General features: G+C 41.5%; 1 protein-coding gene across 1 annotated transcript in view; it reads right to left on the reverse strand.

Moving 5' to 3' along the window:
• Positions 1–15,010, reverse strand: part of vps13c (vacuolar protein sorting 13 homolog C) — a 355,084-nt gene that overhangs the window by 32,403 nt on the left and 307,671 nt on the right. Inside the window, exons 67-72 of the mRNA XM_068015185.1 lie at positions 12,366–12,500; positions 8,803–8,884; positions 8,631–8,700; positions 6,214–6,325; positions 4,764–4,877; positions 3,568–3,707 (exon numbers count right to left, since the gene is read on the reverse strand). Coding sequence (XP_067871286.1) covers positions 3,568–3,707; positions 4,764–4,877; positions 6,214–6,325; positions 8,631–8,700; positions 8,803–8,884; positions 12,366–12,500 — 653 coding nt within the window. The remainder of the gene's footprint in view (positions 1–3,567; positions 3,708–4,763; positions 4,878–6,213; positions 6,326–8,630; positions 8,701–8,802; positions 8,885–12,365; positions 12,501–15,010) is intronic.

Consider the following 15,010-nt stretch of genomic DNA (forward strand, 5'->3'; position numbering starts at 1 on the left):
AGCGTGAGGTGATGCATTTTGGCTGAAGGAATAGGGACAGGCAACATATAATTAATGGCACAGTTCTGAAAAGTGTGCGGAAAGAGAGAGACCTTTGAAGATGGCAGGACATATTGAGCGAGTGGTTAGTAAAGCGTGTGGGATCTTGGGCTTCATAAACAAAGGCATGAGTACAAAAGCAGGAAAGTTATGCTGATACTTTATAAAGCTCTGGTTAGGCCCTAATGGGACCATTGTCTCCAGTTTTGGTCACCACACTTTAGGAAGGATGCACGGGTCCTTGAAAGGATAAAGAGGAGATTTACTAGAATGATTCTTGGGATGGGGGATTTTAGCTACAAGGTTAGGTTGGAAAAGCTGGATTTGTTCCCCTCAGAACAAAGGAGATTGAGGAGAGATTTAATAGAAGTGTACAAGTTTATGACAGGCTTAGCTAAGTTAGACAAGGAAAAGCTGTTCCCATTAACGAATGGCATGAGGACTAGGGGACACAGATTGAAGGCTTTGGGCAAAAGACGCAAGAGGGGGAAATATGAAGAAGCACTTTTTTTTTTACACAGCGGGTAGTAATGACCTGGAACTCGCTGCCCACAAGGGTGGTGGAAGCGGAGACAATCAATGACTTCAAGGGAATTTGGATGGCCATTTGAAGGAAAGAAACTTGCAGGACTATGGTGATGGAGTGAGGGACTGGGACTGACTGCAGAACTCCTTGGAGAGCCCGCATGCACTCGATGGGCCAAATGGCCTCCTCCTGTGCTGTAAATGACACTGACTCGTGAGATGATGGTTTGAACCTTGGTGGTCAACTCTGTGTTAAACATCGCCTGGTGTGGCTCAGTAGCCCTACTCTGGCATTGCGGTCTCTGCTGCATTTGCTGCAAATGAAGACACTGGGTGCGGAAGGTACAGGATTTGCTGGCTTCTGCTTTCTCTGGGCTCTCTTCTTGACCAGCTGAGCTTTCCATTTCTCCTTGCCTCTTCCACTGCCCCACTAATAAAATAGGTGTAAACACACACACTAACCATACTAGAAAACACCATTCAACTCAAGCAGCCTATTCCCTCCACTGACTAAGAAATAGGAGTAGGAACATTCGGCTATCGAGCCTGCTGTGCCAGTCAGTAAGATCATGGCTGATCAGATCTTAGCCTCAACTCTACTTTCCTGCCTGCTCCTCTCAACCCTTGATCAGATCAAGTATAATATCTGATGTGATGGACTGTCTTCAACTCATTTAACCTGAAGCTTCACCCACCATCAAAAAGTAAACAAGACTGCAGAATTTCAGTTCCCTGAAGTACAAGAGGTGTGGACTTGAGTATATCTGGTGCTCAACTTTTTAAGCCGTTAATTTGACAAGAGCGGTTTCAGTGCTGTGGAAGGGGCAGAAACCTCATTTAGAGAGATTCAAGCAGGAAGTTGTGGGCAAGATGGGAAGCAGAAACATGTTTGAGGACTTGTGAGGAAAGGGGAATCGGGGCAGGGGTTGCAGCATACAAGGAAAGTTTGTTTAGTGGTTTTGATACAACCAAGTTGCAGTTAATAGTCAACCCCATTGCTGTGGGTCTGAAATCACATAAGCCAGGTAAGGACTGCAGATCTGCTTCTTAAAGAACATTAGTAAACCAGATGTGTTTTTTTTATGGCTCGCCAAATCATGAGTCCAAACATCCGGATTGCTATCCAGCAAAATAACTGATACCATTCCATATACGCTTAGCCTCTACATAATGGCACCTGGCAACACCACCTATATACACAGGGTCAACTCCCATATATGCAGACAATACATAGCTCCACCTCCTGTGTCAATTCCTCTACTGCCTGGGCTGTCAGACTGCTTGTCCATCACCAACTCCATACACCCTTGCCATAGACTTCATCCACATCTCTAGCCATAGTTTCAGACTGAATCAGACTGTTCGCAGCCTTGCTATCTTATTAGACCCCGAGTTAACTTCCAACCCCATATCCATCACAGAGAACACCTATATCAATTTCTATATCAACAGCGCTGCCCCCACGCCCCGCGACACTCTCTCAGTCCATCTGCTCCTCAAACCCTCATCCATACCTCCAGACGGAACTGTTCCAATGTTCACGTATCTGGCTTCCTACCCTCCATAAACTGTAGCTCATCAAAAAAGCTCTGCTGCCTATATTGATTTAGCAACAAGACCTCGCTCATGCATCAGCCCTGTCCTCACTGACTTCGTAGTCACCGGAACTTCCACCTTAAACCTTAGTCATAGTTACCCCTCCCCATTTCCGTAAGGTCCTTCAGCCCTACACATCACCACGATTCTCTACTCCTGTGACTCTAGCCACTTGTAATATTTTTTGCCCCAGTACTGGTGGCCATTAAGCCACTTAGAACCCAAGGTCTCTTGCTTTAAAATCCATTTCTTTGCTAACTTTTAACTGCTTTTGCTAATATCTCCTTCCTTGGCTCAGCGTTTCTTTTCTCAATTAAGCCACTATAAAGTACCTTGGGACATTTTCTGCATTAAAGGTAATAGGCAAACTGCTGTTTAAAAGCTATTTGTATAAAAATTGATTTAAGAGTTTTTGTTTGCACTTTAGGATTAATAGGACAGTTATAAACCTACTCCTGACATTCAAATTACATGTAATTTACAGCATAGAAAGAGGCCATGTGGCTCAACTTGTCCATGCGGATGTTTATGCTCCACACGAATGCCTCCAACCCCTCTTCATCTAACCTGATCAGCATAGCTTTCTATTCCTTTCTCCTTCAAGAACTAATCTAGCTTCCCCTTAAATGCATCTGATATTCGCCTCAGCTATTCCACATGGTAGTGAGTGCCATGTTTCAACCAGTCTCTGGTAAAGGATTTTTTCCTGTATTCCTGATTGGATTTATTAGTAGCTATTGTATGTTTGTCTCCTCTAGCTTTGGACTCCCACAAGTGGAAATATCTTCTCTACGTCTACCTCATCGAGCCACTTCATAATTTTAAAGATCTCCATTAGGCTATCCATCAGCCTCATCTTTTCCTTGCAAATCCTTTTTGCACCTTCCCCAGTGCCTCTATATGCTTTTTGCAATACCACCACCAGAAACTTTTCAAAGTACTCAAGTTGTTCAAGTGTTGGCTAACCAAGGTTCTATACACGTTTAACATAATCTCTTTGCTTTTCAATTCCAGCTCTCTAGAAATGAACCTCAGTGCCTGGTTTTTATTTTTTAATGACCTTGTTAACTTGCAGTGCTACTTGTAATGATTTATGAATCTGTACCCTTAGATCCCTTTGCTCCTCTACCTCATTAAGACATTTTTTCCCCATGAAGTGTGTCCTTATTCCTCCAACCAAAATGCAGCACCTCACCTTCATACTGAAATTCTTTAGCCATCTACAGGCCCATTCAGCAGTTTTATAAATTTATTCAAACAGCTACGTTACTATAATATTGATATGTCTGGTTCAGACAGTTGTTCTCCTGTCGGCAGTCTGTATGAAAGGTAAAATTCGCTGCTTTGGATTTGAAGACAGAAATACACATTGTTATAATGAAGTGAAAAGCAACTTGCTGTGCTTACTTAAAGATGAGATCGTCCACGTCTGTTAATGTAGCTCCAATGCTTTTGAGCAAGATGTGGAGGGACTGGAGTGGCACTGCTTCCTGCTTTTCTTTACTGGACTCGTCTCCTCCAGAGTCCAGAGACAGGCTCAGATGCAACTGTTTAGAAAAGAAGATTGTGACTAAGAGCACCAACTTCTAAGGAGTAGAATCTATACTTGGACCAGCATTATTACATGTGTGTGAGATACTAAGCATTATATATTTTTAATATTTACAAAAAAAGAGATATAGCATTTCTAGAAAACTCATTATAGTGTGTTTCTCAGGTTCAAGATAAACTCTCTCTGGAGGATCAAGTTCAGCAAAGATGCATTTTGTACAGAAAATGTGTTGTAATTCAGAAAAATAAGATGTGTTTTAGTTAAACAGTACAATGAGTTATGGGATTCATATGAACAAGAAAAATCACTGGTTATAAAACAGATTGTCAATCACTTTGTGCAGAGCAATAAGAAGTCAGACATCTTTCACAAAGATGAAATTACTTTATAAAAATATTAAGTTTGTTTGGAATCATTTTGCACAGCAACGTCCCGGAATTCTTTCCGAAATTTTAGTTGGCTTTTTTGCTCAAGTGATTGCACAACTGATGGCTGAGAAGCAGATGAAGTTGAAAGTGAAATCACACCAATACAGTCTCAGGAAGACTCAGAGGACAGCTTTTGATTTTTCATTCTTCATTCTCGTATATTTGTATTTCCAAAAGACAAAACAGAGGAAGATCCGCTGATGTAGGCTTTCCAAGTTTACGTTTGCAGTGTGGAGCATCTGGTCACGTTTAATTGGGAAATCACTGCACATTACCTTTAATTTTCCTTCCATTCGAATGAATGGACAAAAAATAATGAACACACGCTCAGTTTCCTAAAACTTGTGCAAGCCCTCCCACTGGCAGTGCAAACCCGAAAGTACAACCCAACTGTCCTCTGTCGGAGGAATTTAATGTTCGTACAAAAAAAAATTCAATAATTTCACATCCAATGCAGGTTATAATGGTTAAAATATCTGTGCAAGGAACAGAAAACAATGGGGAATCAAGTGTCAAATTCAAGGAATCACTGCAAATGTAGTTATTGGGATCTGAACATAGTCTAACAACATATAAACAATTCTAATTTTTTATTTAGTTTGAAAGAGAGTCAAAATGCTTACCTTGATTGGCGAAATATGGAAATACTCAAAGAAGCTAAGTCTTGAAGCATCGGTCATTGATGTTTCCATCAATTCTGCCTTCAGTGCTTCCATGTCCTGGTCTATCAGATTAGTCTGCAAAATAGAACCAAAACGACTTTCAATCAATCGTATATGCCCAACTTTGATTGTTATTTTGCAAAGATGGAGAGGCAATTCAAATATTTCTCAAAGTTTGAGAGCATGACAATGCCTCATGCATATTTTCAAAAATGTTTTAATTTAAGGTTACAGTTTTTAATTTTCCCAGTTAAAGTAGCTATCCTACCCAAGTGTATTGCAAGACGAGGCTTAAATGTTGGATACTGAATGCTAAGGCTATATGTATATTAGGCCATTTACCAACGTAACTTTTTTTTTTTAAGGATTTACTTATACTGGGCTAAGTTTTCACTTATAAGGACAGCTCTCCAGTAACTTGCCCAAGTTGACCATTCTTAATTTATGAATCTAGACAGTGAAGCAGGATACCTTCACCCAAAGGTTAATTTTTTCTTTAATGAAAAACAGGACAAAGATGGAGTACCTCATATATCCTTACAAGGGTTAGGAAAAAGTCCATTCTGGGCAACTGTAGGTAATCCCTCAAGTAGCTTAATATTGCATCACAGCACTGAACTGGATTTGAATAAACCCAATGATTTCTATTATCTTTCGCAGAAGGTTCTTCCAACCATCTTGCATTAAGTAAATAAATGTTGCTTTATATCTTTTAAATGCATTTTACTAGTTTCTCTTTATGTCTTCAAGTCCCACTTTCTTGGTGCGCTCTGTAATAATCTGAATTTACCTCCTCTATTCTATTTAATATACTACTGCTCGATCTGCCATGCCATTGCACACAAGACCTGACGCAATCTTCATGTGAAGTGAGATTAGTGGAAGGGGGCAACTGGACCAGGGTATGCACAGGGACAGGAGCAAGCCATTTAGTCCCTTGATTCTGTCACTTCTCTGTGCAGCAGGTTGCGAAATGATGTAATAACGAAAGAGAACACACGCTCTCGTATTAGCGAAACCAGCTTTGCATTCAGAAGTTGATAAAGGATATCTGGAACCAGCTGGTAAACCACCAAGTCCTGGTATGAATCAATCTAATCTTCGTTGACCGAGATTTACCATCAGCCAGTCAAGATAATGGTTTCCTTACCCCTTCTCCCAGTAAATATATGAAAAATGACCATCACACTAACAGGTTCAGTTGGGAGCCAATGGGCCTTGGGCAGGGTTTCATTCATGAATACTAGGCATGGCTTTCACCCAATTAAACTGCTCAGACCATTACAGGAACAGGAAGGTAAAAATTCCAATAATGAAGTAACTGTGCAATAGAGTTCATGGCTGGACAATGATAGCATCATCACCAATAAGAGTAAAAACATGATCATAACATGCACTGCACTGAAGTTACCTTTTGAGTTACTGCTAGAGGATCTGATGCTGGGGTAAACAATGCAATAACTGCACTGAGAAATCCCTGATCAATCTTCACAGCCATTTCCTGTATCAGGACCATGAAGTACCTGAAACAAAACAGCATCACAGTAAACATAGTCACAGACTTTTCCAAAAAAAAAGAGAAACCATTTTTAAAAAGCATGTGTATCTCAAATAGTTCATTATTTCAAAAACCGACAAGGGCATGTCATCACTAAGCATTCAATTTCTTGATTACATAGTTTTAAAGGAGATCTTAACACAGCACAAGTGAGTCATGGTACCAATGAAGTTTACATTGTGTCCAAATCGCTCCTTGGCCTGCCCCTGCCTATCTCAGTAACCTCCTTCAACCCACAACATCCTCTGTGTTCCTCCCATACTGGCCTGTCACACATCCCTGATTTGCTACACCACACCACTGGCAGCCGTATAGGCCCTTAGCTCTGAAATTCCATCACAAATACTTCCACCTCTCTCCCCTTCCTTAATACAATCCTTAAAACCTATTGCTTTGACCAAGCCTTTGGTCATGGGTCCTAACTTCTCCTTTTGTTTGGTGCCAATCAAGTACCATGTAAAAGTAAGGATGGAATACATTATTAAAATGAGGACTGAATTACAGCTATGCACCCTGGCCCAAATATCCCCATCTTCTTTACCTGAAAACTACCTTTGGCCTTAACAACACATGTGCAATGCCACAGGAGGTGGACTAAATATATTTAAAAAGGTTGAGTTGAATGCATTTTGCAGGTGCCCCACTTGTACATATGCCAATTTCTGTCATGTCCAGACCTTAAATTACATATTCCTGAGAGCAATAAATGACATCTGGAGAGGTAGGGAACAGCGAAATCAGAAATGAGAAACATGACTAGAACTAACAATGAAATACTAATGAACAAGTACAAGTAATCAGCAAAATTATTAAAGGAAAATGAAAACAGTCCAAATTTAATTTGAAAATATTTAGAACTGGCATATTAGTGTTTACAATAAATTGATGATTTGAAATAAGAATTGTAGACAATAAAAACAAACTACAAAATGTGCAAGGAAACAGTTACAATTAAATCTATAAAATAGCATTTTGTTGATGAATTCTTCTACTATCGTCCATTGGAGGCCTGTGTTTGCCCGAGAAGCCTGACCTGAATGTGCATTTCCAGATTTATCACTCTCAGCTGAAGAGACCCTATAGCTCCCAACAGGCATTGCTGCTCCAACTTTCAGAATTTGTTATGAATGCCCAGATTGACTATTCCCAGAGCATGCTAGGACTGACTGATTGTAAATTCTGCCTCCTAAGCCACTCAGACTAATCAAATAAAAAATTACTGATGGCGCAAACATCTTAGAAACTATTTTGGCAACAGTGAACGTAACTAGAATGTATGGGGTTTGTGAATAAATGATCAGAACAAAACAGCGCATAAACTTTCCATTTTTTGAGATATCTTTGAAAACTAAAACAATGTATTGCATATACTGGCTATGCTTCCACATCTAGAGTTCGTGATACAGCTGAAAAAAGTGTGACCAGGAAAAGATTTGGGAGGGAGTGACTTGAAGCTGGTCTTCATTTTCTAACGTTTTCACTAGCTGCATCTCTTTCATCCATGTTTATTACAAGCAATACAGAAGATCCATAAAAAACATAAAAGTCGTCCACCTGTTAAAATGCATAGATCATCAACAAATTACACACCCACCCAGTAATTTGCTGTTTCTCTGACCTTAAGATAGTCTCGCCTCCTCTCAGAGCAAAAAGCTCTACAATTACCAGTTTGGAGAAACTTCCAACGTCAAAGCGGGCTTTAAAATTATGAAGGGATTTAATAGGATAGAGAGATGATGTTTCGCCTTGCAGTGTAGACCAAAACTAAAGATCATAAATATAAGATAGTCATTAATAAATCCAATAGGGAATTCAGGAGAAACTTCTTCACCCAGAGTGGTGATAATGTGGAATTCACGATCACATGGAATAGTTGAGGTGAATAGCATAGAGGTATTTAAGGGGATGCTAGATAAATACCAGGGAGAAAGGAATAAAGGTTATGCTGATAGGGTTAGATGAAGATGGGAGAGGGGTAAATGCTGTGGATCATAATCACTGGCAGGGACCAGTTGGGCTAATCAGCCTGCTAATTTGTTGCAAACTGTATGTAATTCTATGTAATTTAGATCTCAAAATGTGCCCGTTTAGATTACTCCCTGCAAGGAATACCTGGCCAGTGGCTTTAAAATGGCATGTTAGCAGCGAGACAGCACAACCAAGCTTCAGACCTCAAGTTACCGATGAACAATGAGATTTGAGATTATCTAATAATCTATATCTCTCAGCAGATATAGCACTTCCACTAATACATAAGAGACGTTACTCACTTGAACTGCATGACTTGACTGTGTTCATTAAATCTTGTGATGATGCTTATATCAACAAATGGTTTTGGCTCTAAAAAGAGTGGATATAAAAATGTGAGCATTTTCTATATATTATGAATAAATATTTGTAATTATTGGTAATAAAAATAATTTATTGAATTTGATTACTGACCTGAATCCAAGACAATGGACTTGGGAGGGAGTACAGGATGGAAAGCTATTGGAAATATTGCACCAGCCAGCTGGTTGTCAACCTGTAAAAGAAAGGATGGGCTGACATGTTCGAAAAGCAACAGAACTATTCCTTCACCCACCCAATTATTTCAAGAGTATAAACATTTTTTTTGCTATGAGTGTCTAACTGCTCAGGTTCATTGCACCTCACGGCTGTAATGCATTTTGGGAAGTCATAAGGTTACGAAAAATGCTATATTATTGCAAGTCTTTCCTTCTTCAATGAGGTCTGTAAATTGCTAAAATATTTGCCTAATTAAAACATGTCATCAACATCTCCAGTCTAAACAGACTGGAAAGAAATTGCATTTAGGTAGCGCCTTTCACAACCTCAGGAAAGCTCAAAGCACTTTACAGCCATAGAAGCACTTTTGAAGTGTAGTCACTGTTGTGATATAGAAACGCAGTCACCAACGGACCAACAGCAAGGTTCCACAAACAGCAATATGCTAATGACCAGATAATCCATTTTAGTGATATTGAGACGTTGGCTAGGACACCATGGAGCGGGACCTGAACTCTCAACCTTCTTACTCAGGGGAGTGAGTGCTTTCCACTGAGCCACAGCTGACAAATTATATTTTGGAAAGGTATGACAGTAAAATTTGAAATTCTGATCAGAGTCTTGTTTTAACGTTAGTACTAATACTACGGCTTTTCCAATAAACTGCCTTCAGTTAGAGATGGGAGCAGCAGCTCACGTGAACAACAGGAAAACTGTGCTTCTTTGCCATTATTGCACTTTCCAAGCATTTATAGAAACCTGTTATCTGGCTTCCTTTGCCAAATGTTAATTGCACCATTTGGTCAAATAGCTACTTTGTGTTTTTCAAATCCCTCATCAATTTTTTCCAGCCATCCTTCCCAGCATATGTTGAAAACATCAACTACATATTGAGAACAGTTCCACAATCACTCGTCATGCTACGCATCCCACCATTTATGGGCATTCACATCATCCACACTTACAGCAGAAGTCACTGGATAGCAATAGCCTTTCTAACCTATCATCGCAGATGTTGCCCCAGCTGGGATCAGCTACTTTACTGCAGATTGGGGATCAGGCTCAGGACTTGCTTCCAGTTTGTAGGGCTGTTAACTGCTGCATAAACTTGTTGTGCTATTGAAAAGTGCCTTTCCTTTTATCCTACATTTATTTACAATCAGATTTTCCATTCTTCAGGCTGTGAATTATTCCTGAGGCAAAGCAGCTGACTTCAATGCCATTCTTCAGCCAGCCTTTAAGAAATAAGCATAGTCCACTTGGGTTGTCACTTTATTAACAGTGTTTGAACAGGCAGGATGTTTCTCTTCTAAAGTCATGGTGACTGCAGTTAGCGGGACCTTTCGCACAGATGATTGTAAAGTTTAGTCCTGACAATTAATTTATTTTAACATTAAGTACAAGGTGGAGACCATACGGCCCCTCAAGCCTACTCCGTTATTCAAAAAGTTTATGGTTGATCTTCTACCTCAATTCCACTCTCTCACCCGAACCTCACATTCCTTGATTTCCCTTGTATCCAAAATCTATCGATCTCCGCGTTAAATATACTAGACAGAGTATTCACAGCACTTTGGGATAGACAATTTCAAAGATTCACAACCCTGAGTGAAACATTTCATAGAATCATAGAAACTTAAGCACAGGAGATCATTCTGCCCATTAAATCGATGCTGGCTCTTTGAAAGAGAAGTCATGCTTAGTCACACAGCCCTGCTCATTGTCCATAACCCTTTAAGTTCCCCAATCCTTAAGTACCTTTCCCAACCCCCCCTTTTAAAATTATTTCTGGAATCAGCTTCCACCACCTGTTCAGGGAGAGATTTCTAGATTCTGACAACTCAAGTGAAAACATTTCTCCTCATCTCCGCTCCAGATGCTCTGTCAATGATTCTGAACCTATGACCTCTAGTTATTGATCCACTCGCCAGAGGGAAGTTTTTCTCCATCTGCTCCATCAAAACCTATAATCTTGAAAATCTTTATTAAGCCACCTCGTCTCAACACACTCTGTTCCAAGGAGAACAGTCCTAACTTTTCAAACCTCACATCATAATTGAAGTCCCTCATCCCAGGTAACATTCTAGTAAACCTCCTCTGTACCCTTTCTGAGGCTTTTACACTTTTACTGAAGTGCAATGTCCAGAATTGCCCACTATACTCCAGCTGAGGCCTTTACCAGCAATTTATAAACTTTGCTTTTATATTCTATTCCTCTAATTATAAACCCAAGTATAACCACCTGATCAACTTGCCCTGCCACCTTTTAAAGATTTGTGTATATGGACACCAAGGTGTCTCTGCTCACCTACACTTTTCAAAATGGTGTCATTTATAGTAAAAAAGCAAAATACTGCAGATGCTGGAAATTTGAAACAAAAACAAAAAATGCTGGAAATACTCAGCAGGTCAGGCAGCATCTGTGAAGAGAAAAACAGTTAACATTTCAGGTCTGTGACCTTTCATCAGAAGTGTTGGGCTGGATTTTATGCTCGTCCCAATGGCGGGTTTTGTGGCAGGGGAGCTGCAGAATTGGGGCAGAATTGCCCACCACGGATTCAGAGGCCAGGAATCCCGGTTCTGATGCTCGCTAAGACAGGATAGGCTGACAACAGCCTTCCCAGCCAGAGGCCAAATAAGGGCCTCTTCCTACCGCTGCTGGGATCTTACCAGCAGAGGTGGCCTCTGCCGCATGGGGAGGATGCCTTGGAAAATGAAGCACCCTCCCTGCAGGCTTGGTTGGGTGGTGGGGGGTCCCTTCGTGGGCAATTTGTGGCCCCCAGAGAACCTCCACAGGGAACAAATGTACCCCCTCCTCCTCTGGACTGAAGGCCCACCCCCTCCAACCCCGTTGTGACCTTCTGGACTGGCCCCAGCAACCCCGCTGCACCTACCTCTTTCTTGTCCAGGGTTCCACTGCTGGGCCCGGGTCCAAGGCCTCTGCAGTACTTGCAGTGGCCACCACTACCAGTGGCGCTGCCGATGCTGTTAATGCCGATCCTGTGATTTAGGCCTGGTGCCGGGAGCCCCGCCTTCTGCATGAAATCCAGCCCCGTAATTCTGTTTTTCTCTCCACAGATGCTGGCTGACCTGCTGTGTATTTATGCCATTTATAGTATAACTTCCTTCTATATTAGTTCTTCCAAAAACTTCACACTTCCCTGCATTGAACTCCATCTGCCATACTTCTGCTCATTTCACCATCCTGCCTATGTCATTCTGAAGTCTACAACCATCCTCGTCACTACCTACTATTTTGCCAAATTTATCACCACTAAACTTCATAATGCTACTCCCGGCACAAAAAAATTCAAAAACAGTAACAACCCCGAAACTGACCGTCAGCCTTTAAAATGAAGTTGACAAACTAGTTACAAATCTTGCTGCAGCACACCAGCTGAAACTTTAGTTGTATCGTGCCTTTATAAAAAAACACTGCCTCCACAACACAAGGACTTCATGAAAATTGTACGAGTTAACAAACCAATAAATCTTACCTGTAGCCAGTACAACTGGGCACGTAAACTCCTGTGATGAGCAGACTGCTTATATTCAACTTGAATTCCAGATAAAAAATTTCGTCTGATACTCAATGGCTGAGGCAACCGTGTTTGCATCAACTGAAAATTAACCTAAAAAGACACGATAAGCATGCCATCAAAATAGAAGTGCATTGCATTACCTAAACCAGCTGCCACTAAATTATCCTGTGCCCTGGTTACATTGCTTTGGATCACTGCTAAATTGCTGCAGTATTTTGATTAACATAAGTGGGTATATGTTCCTTTGTGTATACAAAGGGGTAAGTATATTTAAAAAGCACCACAGTATAAAGATTCTAATTCACATGACTACTGAGGAGGGAAGGATTGTTGTTCCATTTGCCATTTATATTGTACAGTTATCTTCAAAACCTATACCAGGTTTTGTCTCAGAATCCCCCAAGCTGGGAGCGGAAGAGAGGAGGAAAAATCAGATAAGCGTCCTCCTCCTTTTCTCTATCAGGTAGAATACATGTTGTTGAGTGCTGATAATTTGGCTTCATTGTGATGTTCTCCATCGCACACACTCATTGAACACAGCACTGCTGCATTCTGGAAGTGTACATAAAAGAAGATAGCCCAGAAAAGTTCAGAATAGATACACTTGAACTCGAACTGAAGCAACCTTCTAAATGCTGGCAAATGTTGCTATTGAAGTGGGAGTAAGGGAGGGGCAGAGAATAATTTTAAAAAAGGAGTGTTAATTAAATCAAAGTTCACGAAAGGAGGATTAACTTGATGAGCTTTGGAATTTTTATTAGTTTACACTAGTAAGTAGCACTAAGTCCAGCTCAACATTGTACTGCTTTAACAGAGTAAAGACCTGATACCCGACCCGAACCCAACGGGACCTGACGACATGTGTTGGGTTCAGGCCGGGCCACTCTTCCGGATCCGGCTTTCAGGCTTGGGTCGAGTCCAGGTCGGGTCAGGCTAGACACGCACGGTAAGTGCTCTGCCGCTAAGTATCGAAATTTAAAAAAAAAAACTTAGCTGAGCTGGGAGTCCGGGACGAAACTGAGTCTGTGCAGTGAGCGAGTGACATCACTATGATGTCATCATGCATGTGCTGCAGCTTCCTGGAGGTTCCAAGTTGGAAGGTAAGTCAAAGGATGGTCAGATCGGGTCGGGCTTGGGGCAAAATCGGAGGGACTCGGGCCGGGTCAAGCTCTGGTCCGCTGTGGTTTGGTCGGGTTCGGGTCAGGTTCATTTTCCCAACCTGAGCAAGCCTTTATAGCAGACTGCTTAACTCGGGGAATTCAGTGCAGTGAGGAAGAGGTGCTGTTCTGGCCTTTTACAGAACAAGGAGCAGTCCAAGTGAGGAATCTGGAGACCATGTGACCTGGCAGCAACAGCAGTGGTTGATAAATCACCGTGGGAGAGAGCAGACCATCCACAGCATTTTCCAGGAAAAAAAGCAAGAAGTAATGCCACATAATAGCAGCTAGGCGATGGGTTGGTGAGCTTTTAAGGTTTTTTTTCCCTCTCTAATCGAGGGTAGCCATTTAAACTATCACTGGGAAGCTATAAAGCACTTTATTAAATTTACAGCTTAGAATAATTAATTGGAATTCCAATCAGGGTAAATGGAACAGTAACTGAATTGATAAGACTATTAGCAAAGAACAGATCTAGAGACATTTTAATTAAAATTAATAGTTTATACAAGGTACTAACTAGACTATGAGAGGGAAGAGAGATAATTTTCTTAGATCATGGAGACTTGTTGCTTGCAATTCCTTTGCCACGTGGGAACTTCAGGACACTTCGTGTGCAGGAAGTATCTCTAGCTGCTTGAGCATAAGCTCAGGATTTCTGAGCTTGAGGGGCAGCTGGAGTCACTGTGGAGTATCAGGGAGCAAGAGAGTTTCGTGGATTGTACGGTCCAGGAGGTGGTCACCCCACAGGCAGTGAAAGTTCAGGATAGTAGATGGGTGACCATCCAGAAAAGCGCAGGAGTCTTCAGGGTGTGTGCCACTCTCAAATTAGTACTCAGCATCGAAGTGACGACACCTTAAAAGGAGTGCTGTGCAGACCATGGCACTGATGGGCAAAGGCCTGCACAGGAGGAAACAGCAAAAATCAGCAATTCAGTTGTTATAGGGGATTCCATAGTTAGCGGGGGACAGATAGGAATTATAAGTCCCACATGGCGTGTTGCCTCCCTAGTGCTAGGATAAAGGACGTCACGGTGAGGGTGCAGAATATTCTGCAGGGGGAAGACAGCAAGCCCGGAAGTTGAGTCACATGTCAGTACCAGCCATAGAGAGATCAGGTATTGAGGTCCTACAGTCAGATTTTCAGGAGCTAGGGAGGAAATTAAAGAGTAGGATCTCAAAGGTTGTAATCTCTGGATTACTCCCAGTGCCATGTGGTAATGAGAGTAGAAATAGGAAGATAGGGACCATCAATGCATGGCTTGAGGCATGGTGCAAGAGGGAAAGCTTCAGATTCTTGGGTCATTGGGACCAGTTTTGGGGCAGGAGATACCTATTCAAAAGGGACGGGTTGTACCTCAACAGGACTGGGACTAATGTCCTCGTGGCGAGGTTCACTAGTGTGGCTGGGGAGGGTTTAAACTAAATTGGCAGGGGGATGGT

The sequence above is a fragment of the Heterodontus francisci genome, chromosome 35 (genome assembly GCF_036365525.1).
Source record: "Heterodontus francisci isolate sHetFra1 chromosome 35, sHetFra1.hap1, whole genome shotgun sequence".
NCBI lineage: Eukaryota > Metazoa > Chordata > Chondrichthyes > Heterodontiformes > Heterodontidae > Heterodontus > Heterodontus francisci.